Raw genomic sequence first — 10,694 nt, forward strand, 5'->3', positions numbered from 1 at the left:
TCCTGTATCTTACTTAGTTGGGGGAGATAATTCCCCTAATTTAAAGGCAAAGTATGGTACGGTAACAGAGTTGACGCAAGATTTACGGACACACATTTTTATAAGAAAAAAGTTATTTAAAAAAAAAAAGAATGTTGTAGAATTAGGTAAATGACTCTTTAGGGCTTTTATAAATAAAATGAATGAAATATTACAAAAATAAAAGTACAATAAAATATTTTGATTACACAATGATACAGGATGGAAAAAATGCACTGACTAATTCGGAAAACAAGAAAACATGATTTTCAGCTATTTAAGACACTTTTTGCAAAAAATATTATATTGTTATGGACTGTAACATCTTGTAATTCATAACAATGAGTAACACAGTATTAAAATAATTAAAAATATAACCATTTGAAAAAAGCAGAAAAAAAATAATGACTTCGGACACCAAATGTACCTGCAATTATAGAATCACTCATATGCTGAACAGATAGGTCTGAGGATCAACCTGCAGAATACAGAGGTGATGACACTCAATATCGCAAATCCCCAACCACTGCAGGTAAACGGAGAAAATCTTCCAATGACCAAAGATTTCACCTACTTGGGCAGCATTGTCAGTAATGATGGAGGAGTGGACAACGACAAAGAATCGTCTTAGCAAGGCCAGAAATGCATTTAGAATGCTGAATAGTGTCTGGAGGTCCCAGCAGTATTACACAAAGACTAAACTGAAGTTGTACCAGAGCTGTGTGCTTTCCACCATGTTATATGGTTCTGGAGGATGACAGACAGTGACCTGAAAAAGCTCTCCGTTTGTTTTCCACACAAAGAACTTGAGGAGAATCAGGCGAATTTTCTGGCCAAACACCATCTCTAATGAGCAATTGCTTGCTCGTTGTAAACAGGACAGCATTGGAACCATCATCATGAGGAGAAGATGGAGGTGGACTGGGCACTTGCTAAGATCCTAAAGATATTACCTGCACAGCCCTTTTCTGGACACCAGAGGGCAAACGTAAGAGAGGCAGACCAAAGAACACCTGGCACCGGACTGTAGAACAAGAACTAAAGAACCTAAACCACAATTGGGGCCCCATCCAGCAGCTGGCCCAAAACAGACAGGAGTGGAAGACTTTTGTTGCTGCCCTACATGCCAAGGGCAAAATGGGTAGTAAGTAATTTATATATAAATATATAAAGATAAATGATAACAGTATAATTTATGTATTATTTATATATACACACACACACAAAAACTAATAAGTAATAAGTAAAAAAAGTCAAATTAAGTATGTACTGTATGTATATATATATATATATATATATATATATTAGTGCTGTCAAACGATTAATCATATACAAAATACGTTTTTGTGTACATAATATGTGTGTACTGTTTATTTATTATGTATATATAAATACACACACATGCATGTACATATTTAAGAAAAATATGTTACGTTTATATATTAAATATATTTATATATGATATAATTGATATGAATATAAATATATACATGTAAATATTTTCAAAATATATGCTGTATATGTGTCTTTATATATACATGTAAGAATCGAAATGGGAAGGTTTAAATAAAGTAGATTGCACGCGAGATATCGCGAGAGTAGAGAGCAAAATAAACGGTTTGTAAGATTCACCTCCTTCTATCTATTATCAAAGCTGGACTAGTAATATATTTCAAATTAATTTAATGAGATGGATGTTGCACAGGCATCTTAAATCAGCACTGGCTTTCATCATCTCCTCAAGCAGATCATGATATTTCATTAGTCGACTGTGAAGACAGATCTGGCATCTCACACACAGACAGACACACGAGCACGATCTGTCTGTGTCCAGTCAGGAAACTCCTGCTCTTATTTTAATGAAGTCAGTAAATTCAACTGTGTGTCTGGAGCTGAACAGAGATAAAAGAGAACAACATACTCATATAAAAGTCAAACATATGAATCCAATGAAAATGGGTTTTTGGGATTTTTCAGCTTTTTGGGGGTGAATTTGATCTTGGACTTACATACAAATGCAGATTTGAACACAGTAACACAGTCCAGCTACTGGCTCTTCATTAAACTGCAATGTCATTAGAGCTGGGCAATTGAATATTCACAATGTATCTGCAATGATTTTGCAGGCAATGTAAATTTAAGCAGCATTGTGAAGATTGCAAGGATTTTACAATGCTTTTTATCTGGTCATTAAGTTGTCTAAAGACTGTGTCATTAGGCTTATGAGTATGAGAGTATAAAGACGGAGAGGATTGCAATTAAACCTCAGTAACAAAAACAGCATTAGAGTTTGATTAATTTATGAGAATCTGGTCAAACTGTTTCAATCATTTGAAAAACTAGAGTCATCAATCATTTAAACATATACTAGATTAATCTATTTGGCTACAATGACTTGAAATTATGAATTTGTGGTTGTGTGACATATACCCATAAATTCATCATTATTACATAATATATAGCAAAAAAAAATTATCATCATTTTTATTATTATTAAAAAATATTTGATAAAAAGATAACTGATGGTTCCTCAAAAAATTTATTACTTTATAAATAATTATAATATTTAAAATTTATTCAAATACATGTTTTTTTACATACATTTATAATAATAAACTATAATATTGTTTTATTAAACTGTAATATTATTCAAAAGGCTGGAAATATTATATATACTCCATATTATATATACATACATATTAAAATTGTCAGACTTTTGAATATATTAATTTAATATTATTATTATTTTAGTTATTATTATTATTATTAAAATATCTTTTTGAAATGATGATATTTGATGAAATGATGGGATATTTAAAATTATGATAATTTTATGACTTATAAAATGTATGCATTTTTGAATATATTACGTTTGAATAAATTAAAATAATTTATATTAAATTATTAAAATATTAACATTTAAATGAAACATTAAAATTAAAATATATTAAATAAACATTTACATTAAATCAATATAATAAATAATAAAAATAGTATGATTATTTATTAGATTTATTAGTTTATATTATTCATATAAAACGTCAACATTACTGTACTTAACTATATTGAAGATGCTGAAAACCGTATCCAGTCCAGTGTTTTCCTCCACTCTCTAAGACATTTGTGAAGACACAACAGTGAAGCTCACCTGGGGTCACACAGGAAGTCGGAGCTCTCTCCATCCGCTCGCCACACCAGCCACTCTCTGAAGGACGGGTGGCAGAACATGCGCGTCTTATCCCTGCGTTTGATGAGGAAACAAGAGAGCGTCTCCATCCTCTGCTGGAAGTCGTCCCACAGCAGCTCTCCCCGCTTGCTGCCCGCGTTCAGCGTCTGAAACAGCTGCTCGTCCGTAATGGGGTGAAGGGACGCCAGCGCCACGTTGAGAACGGGCACGGCGCGCTCAAACGCAGAGTTGGTCATGAACTTCATGTTGCACTGCAACAGGTAGAGCTCCGACAGAGAGACGGGCACCACCTTGTAGCTGGCGCTCTTGATGACCAGATGACCCTTCTCAAAGAGGTCAAGGGTCAGTTTGAGGTACAGGTACGAGCCCTGGCTGCGGGAGATGAGGTGGGAGCTGACTTTGCCCACGATGATGGGGTCTGCTTTGCCGTTGAGGGAGATGTTGTTGAGGATGTTCTGGCTGCCGTTGATGCGGTGCTGGATGTAGGCGTTTAGGTCCGTCCCGATCTCCTTGCTTTCTGGGAACTCATCCAGGCTGATCTTGGAGAAGGGCAGCAGACTGGTGATCTCCTGAAAAGACAAGATGGAAATGTCATGAAATACATCCAAAACCTTTCCCAGTAGATTTCTCTGAGATCTGGACAATGTTGATTTTCTGCCTGATGAAGTTTTGAATTCAGTTCAGTTAATTTTTCTCCCATGTACAAGTATTTCTAAGTAGGCATTAAAATTTAAATCTAAGTAGGTTACACTTTATTTTAAGGTGTCCTTGTTACAGTGTAATTATACATTTAAGTACTGAGAAATAATATTTAAAACAGTAACAATCATACTTAATCAATAAATATTATTATTTTTATTTCAAAGAAAATTCTGCATAAAAACATTAAACAACATGACACCAATGACATTTAAATGAAAAAAACAAAACAATTAAATTTAAAATTCTACAACATGGCATGAAAATTGCCATGCGAGTACTTGAACAGCTTCTTCTTACTCTGAACTTTGAACTTTTTGTAATTTAAAAATATGTTAAAACACTGATAATACCAGTGACAACAAATTATATTATTATTTTAAGAATTATATTTTATTATATTACTATATTATTATATTAATAATATTATTAATAATTTGTTTCATTTGCTCAGTTGTTAGACCCAATGCTTAAAAAATAAACAAATAAATAAGTGTACAAGTCACAGAAATGGTGTACCAGAAGAAGGGGACATATTTGACTAAAATAAATAAATAAATAAATAAATAAATAAATAAAGTACAGAAAAAAGTAAGCCTATTTAATTATTCAATAAATTGTCATGTTATAAAATAATGTATTTTATAAAATACAAAATAAATAATAAATAAAATAAAATGAAACAAAAATAAATAAAAAAATAATAGATTTAGTTTCATGATTATTCAAAATGTTTTACATCATTAAATACTGTAATTAGTGCTGCACAACAAATCGTATGCGATTGTCATGCGCATCTCGTCAATAAAGCTGGTTCTGTGATTAGTAGTAATATCGCAATATCGCGTTCATAATCGAATGCGATTCATCTGCGATTATAGATAGATGCTTTATTTGTCATTTCTATATGTTGCATAGAAACGAAATTGTGTTTCACACGTCCACAGCTTACAGTTCAGTGCATTATAAAAACAGAGATATTTCAGTAAAAATGATTTAGAAATACTAAAACATAAATATTCTAGTAAAATTATTTAAAGTACTCTAAATGTGTTAAAAAAATTAACCACAATAAAATCACAAACTCTGATTTAGCAGCCTGATTGCTGTAGGAAGAAAGCTATTTATGACCATCTCCTTGCGAATGGCAAAAGCTTATTCCAAATCATCAGTTCTTATTCTGCTGGATCTATCTGCTGCTTTTGACACTGTCAATCACCAGATCCTCCTGTCTGCCCTCTCATCACTGGGCATCACAGGGATTCCACTTCGCTGGTTTGAATCCTATCTCACTGGTAGGTCTTTCAGGGTGTCCTGGGGAGGGGCGGTCTCCAAAGCTCATCAACTGGTCACTGGGGTTCCTCAGGGATCAGTTCTTGGACCACTCCTCTTCTCCATATAAACTACATAACTGGGTCCCATCATACAGGCACATGGCTTCTCCTACCATTGCTATGCTGATGACACACAGCTCTATCTCTCATTTCAACCAGATGATCCAACGGTAGCTGCACGGATCTCAGGCTGCCTGGCGGACATCTCGGCATGGATGAAAGAACATCACCTACATCTCAACCTGGCAAAAACTGAGCTTCTTGTCTTCCCTGTTACTCCAACTCTACAGCATGATTTCACCATCCAGCTAGGTCCTTCTACAATTACCCCATCGACTTCGGTCAGAAATCTTGGTGTAATCCTCGATGACCAGCTGACCTTCAAAGAACACATTGCAAAGACCGCTCGATCTTGCAGGTTTGCATTGCACAACATCAGAAAGATCAGGCCATTTCTAACGGAGCATACTGCAAACAATACCTAAAACTGGGTATTTCGAGCACTTCCTGTGTCTGTTTGCCTCTTTAAGAAGAATCGCTTTATGTATTCCCCAATTGTAAGTCGCTTTGGATAAAAGCGTCGGCAAAATGACTAAATGTAAATGTAAATGTATTTAACAGCCGAGTTTTTATGCTGCGGTATCTTTTTCCTGACTGCATCAATGTAAACAATCTATAAAATGGATGTGTGCAGTCCTTCAGGATGCCACCAGCTCTCCGCACACAGCGCTCTGTGTAGATGTCCTGTAGCTGTGGCAATGAGACACCAATCATTTTCTCTGCTGTTCTCACAATCCGGCTGAGATTGTGTCTCTCCTCCACGGTTAGAGGGAGATGGTGATGTTGGCTAACCCTCCTGAAGTCTATGACCATCTCCTTTGTCTTGTTGGTATTGAGGGCCAAGTTGTGCGTTGTGCACCAGGCTGTGAGTTTCTCCACTTCTTTCCTGTATGCTGACTCATCATTATTGGTAATAAGGCCAACAACAGTGGTATCATCTGCGAACTTGATGACATGGTTGCTGTTAAAACTGGCAGTACAGTCATATGTCAGCAGCGTGAACAATAAAGGACTCAGAACACACCCTTGTGGCGTACCTGTGCTCACAGTTATTGTTTTAGATGTTAAACTGCCAACTCTGACTGTCTGTCTTCTCTCTGTCAGAAAGTTCATAATCCACCTACACACTCCTGAATCCAGACGCAGCAGCAACAACTTTTCCACCAGTTGTTGAGGCAAGATTGTATTAAATGCTGAGCTCAAGTCAATTAGTAAGATCCTGGCGTAGGTGTTCTTGTTCTCCAGGTGTGTCAGTGTGAGGTGGAGCAGTGTGGACATTGCGAGCGGTTTGCTCTATACGCGAACTGAAGCGGGTCCAGATTTGCTGGGAGACAAGACCTGATATGACTCATCACTAGCCGCTCAAAACACTTCATGGCAATGGGGGTCAAGGCTACTGGACGATAGTCGTTCATTGAGGATGGATTGGACTTTTTTGGGAGTGGGATAATAATGGAGCTTTTTAGACAGGTGGGTACAATGGCCTGGCTGAGAGAGATGTTAAATATATCACAAAAAACATCCTTTAATTGCTCTGCACACCCTTTTAGCACACAACCTGGGATATGGTCAGGCCCAGCAGCCTTCCGTGGGTTGATCTTAGTAAAGACCCACTTGACACGGTGTACTGTCAGCTGCAGTGCCTGGTGAACAGAAAACTGTTCCTGCAACCTCAAACCGAGAAAAAAATTAATTGAGGTCATCAGGAAGATAGGGGTCATTGTTCATTGCCTTTGCTGTAGGCTTATGGCCAGTGGCCACTTGAAATCCCTGCCTTGAAAGTGGACAACTTTATCCCAAAGGCCTTTTTTGCCTGGCGAATGCCTTTTTTCAGGTTGGTCCTTGCTCTTGCATACCCTACTGTGTCACCAGATCTGAATGCAGCATCGCGGAGCCTCAGTGAGCAAACTTCACCTGTCAGCCACGGCTTATTGGTAGAGTACACCTTGATAGATTTTTAACAGTCACATCATCAATGCACTTGTTTATAAAACCCAGCACAGCTTCTGTGTATTCCTCCAGGTCTATACAGTCACCAGATGTTGCAGCATCCTTAAAGATGCTCCACTGTGTGCATTCAAAGCAACCTTGTAAAGATGGCATGGCCTCCTGTGGCCACACTCTGATTTCCTTTACTGTGGGTGGCGCTGTTATGAACGCGATATTGCGTAGCTTGTCAGTGAACTACGGCTCTGTGTATTAAATACCGCCGTCATCAAATTTCAATAATGACATTTTTACAGATAACACATCAGTATGTTTGATAGAAAGACAGGAGGGATGCAGGAAGTCATCGGACCAGAATGCACCTGCACATGCGCTCTTGATAGACACTGGTTTCTCCAGACATCATGTCACTGACAAACACTTAAAGGCCTTTTTCTTTACAATCACACACACACACAAAATTATCAAGGTCCACAAGGTCAACTGGAAGACTGGTTAAACACAGTCACTCACACACACACACACACACACACACATCCCTACAAATCAATAGGGCCAATAATCCCGCTCATATTGCAGCAATAACACAGCACCGCAGTGGAGCGAGAGAGAGAAACACAATGAATTTTACATCACACAGGAGCCTCATATCCAGCCAACACACGCTGATGAGAAACCACGCTCCTGATACCTGAAGAAACGGCTGCGGTGCATCAGACAGTCATCATCACACACAAATCAACGGATGAAATCACACCAGAAACCTGCCAAAATGCCTGATTATTAGTTCAAATGATCAAGGCATGTTTCCCACACATCATATTTAATCATTCTCATTCAAATGCACCAATATTTACCTACATATATTTTCACCCTATAAAACCTACTGTATCATGATGCTGAAAAATCTACTACATGCCTTCTGTCGATTGATAGTTTTACTTTTTTAACAAGTATAATTGTACAAACATCCACCTTCAGCTCGTGCTTCACGTGTCTTTTCGCTGTGAAATCTTTACTGATTTTACTGAAAGTAAATGCAAGAATAACTTTTATATTATTAGTAATATTTCAAGATGAACACTTACTGGACTGAAGCGGCTTCGGTTTACATGATTATCCATACATCATTTATTAGAAAAATCATGTTCAAATGTGAGCATCAAATATGATCATCAGGCTTTTGAGGAACGTTTATTTGTTCATCTTTCAATCATCATTTTATTGCATTGCATTATGTTTTGATCGCTGAAATATCATCTTACTAAGACATATTATTTATTTATTTCACAAAAAATAGAAAGCAGCTTATTAAGATATATAAACAACATTAATGTTCACATTGTTGGTTATGAAGAAGCCATTTCTTAAAATGATGCTTAAATGAGTTAAATGATGTACATTCTCTAATTGATTGTGGTATTGAATTCCACTGATGTGATGCTCTGAATGAAAAAACAGCTTGACCAAACGAGGTTTTTCTATGTGGAATTATGCACTCAGCTTTAGCTGCACCTCTAGTTACTCGATAGATTTAAATGTAATAAAATCAACCAGAGGAGGAGGAGATAAACCATGCCTAATCTTATAAACTAAACAAACATTTTTAAACTAAGTGATGTTTTCCCAGCTAAGCAGGTTATACGTATTTAAGATATGACAATGGTGAAAACTATATTTTTTTTAATCTAAAATTTTAAGTGCTTGTTTGTACAATAATTCCAATGGTTTTAGAACAAAAGCATGTGTATTAGACCAACTTGTCAGACAATAAGTAATATGTTTTTTTTTTAATCTAAAATTTTAAGTGCTTGTTTGTACAATAATTCCAATGGTTTTAGAACTATAACTTGTGTATTAGACCAACTTGTCAGACAATAAGTAATATGAGTATTATTGGAAATACAGAGTGACGATTGATAGATTTTATGTAAGTATCTGCTGTACTGTTATAAAGATTGTATTGATTTACAGAATTTCCATCTTACCTTCTGGCCATATAAATATTGCATATTTTTGCTCACTTTGGGCCTCTGAATAAAACTGAGGAGCTTTTTCCTCCATATTCTCACTATATGAGCCATAAAATCCTGATGTGCCAAATATGACACTCAAAAAAAAAAAGCAAATTTTTTATACATACATTTTGTCTAATGGTTCACTAAACTGTTCCTTAAAAAAAAACTATTATTTCATAAGTCAGGCTTTACAGTGTTAGTACATCAAATGCATAACTGAATCAGAGTTCTGAATCGATTCAGTGAAACAGACAGTTTGAACTGATTCACTGAAATGAATCAAACATAGCAACTTTAACACTATTTTTGCTTCTGAGCTCAAAAAAATTGACATTTTTTTATACATACATTTTGTCTAATGGTTCACTAAACTGTTCCTTTAAAAAAAAAAAGTAGATTTTTCAAACTATTATTTCATATGTCAGGCTTTACAGTGTTGGTACATCAAATGCATAACTGAATCAGAGTTCTGAATCGATTCAGTGAAACAGACAGTTTGAACTGATTCACTGAAATGAATCAAACACAGCAACTTTAACACTATTTTTGCTTCTGAAGTTTAAATGATAAACTCTATTACAACATCTCCGTCCAAACCTCAAAGGTAAAACTTGCCACAGCAAATCAGTTCAGGAAGCAAATAACCAGTTCAGCTAGAGAGTGTAGTTTAGGAAGGAAATATTGATCAAGCTCAGCAGACAGACGAACGTCTCTCAAGTGTCTGTCACCGTCCTCTCAGAAACTCTTTCAGCCCCAGCTCGCCTTAGAGAGGCTCTGCTGAATGTGCACTGAATTATGGGTAAACCTTGAGAAACACTCCACCCGAGACTGAGAGGAGACAACATTTAAATCAAAACCTCACTGTCACATTAAGACAGGTGCACTGAATATGCAATATATGTGTGATGATTTTGCTGCAGTGTAAGATAAAGCAGATTGTGAATATTAGGATGAGTTTAATGCACATTTTTAGTCATTTTAGTCATTAAACTAGACTCATGATAAGAGTGTTCAGACAGAAAGGCTATGATTTTAACTTCAGCAGCAAAACCTTTGGTGTTCAAACTGTCTTTTTCAGTGTACTGCAATGTGATTCAACGATTCAATTGCATAATCACTCAAATATTCAATATCAAGTCTTATGTATATATTTTACATAATTGTAAATATATTTTTCATATATTAAAATGTTTGAATGACATATACTACAACATTTTTAAAGTTTCTCCAGCTCACTAAGACTGCATTTATTTGATAAAAAATACAGTAAAAACTGGAATATTATGAAAAATTATTAGAATTTAAAATGTTTTCTATTTGAAATTTAATTCCTTTGATCAAAGCTGAATTTTCAGCATCATTTCTCCAGTCTTCAGTGTCACATGATCTTCAGAAATCATTCTAATATACTGATTTGCTGCTCAACAAACA

General features: G+C 35.7%; 1 protein-coding gene across 1 annotated transcript in view; it reads right to left on the minus strand.

Annotated features, from left to right (window-relative positions):
* Positions 1–10,694, minus strand: part of tanc1b (tetratricopeptide repeat, ankyrin repeat and coiled-coil containing 1b) — a 118,232-nt gene that overhangs the window by 27,521 nt on the left and 80,017 nt on the right. The window contains exons 10-12 of the mRNA XM_016531165.1: positions 3,167–3,774; positions 972–1,042; positions 732–864 (exon numbers count right to left, since the gene is read on the minus strand). Of these exons, the coding sequence (XP_016386651.1) occupies positions 732–864; positions 972–1,042; positions 3,167–3,774 (812 nt within the window). The remainder of the gene's footprint in view (positions 1–731; positions 865–971; positions 1,043–3,166; positions 3,775–10,694) is intronic.

The sequence above is a fragment of the Sinocyclocheilus rhinocerous genome, unplaced genomic scaffold, assembly GCF_001515625.1.
Source record: "Sinocyclocheilus rhinocerous isolate Xijiao unplaced genomic scaffold, SAMN03320098_v1.1 scaffold1806, whole genome shotgun sequence".
NCBI classification, from domain to species: Eukaryota; Metazoa; Chordata; class Actinopteri; order Cypriniformes; family Cyprinidae; genus Sinocyclocheilus; species Sinocyclocheilus rhinocerous.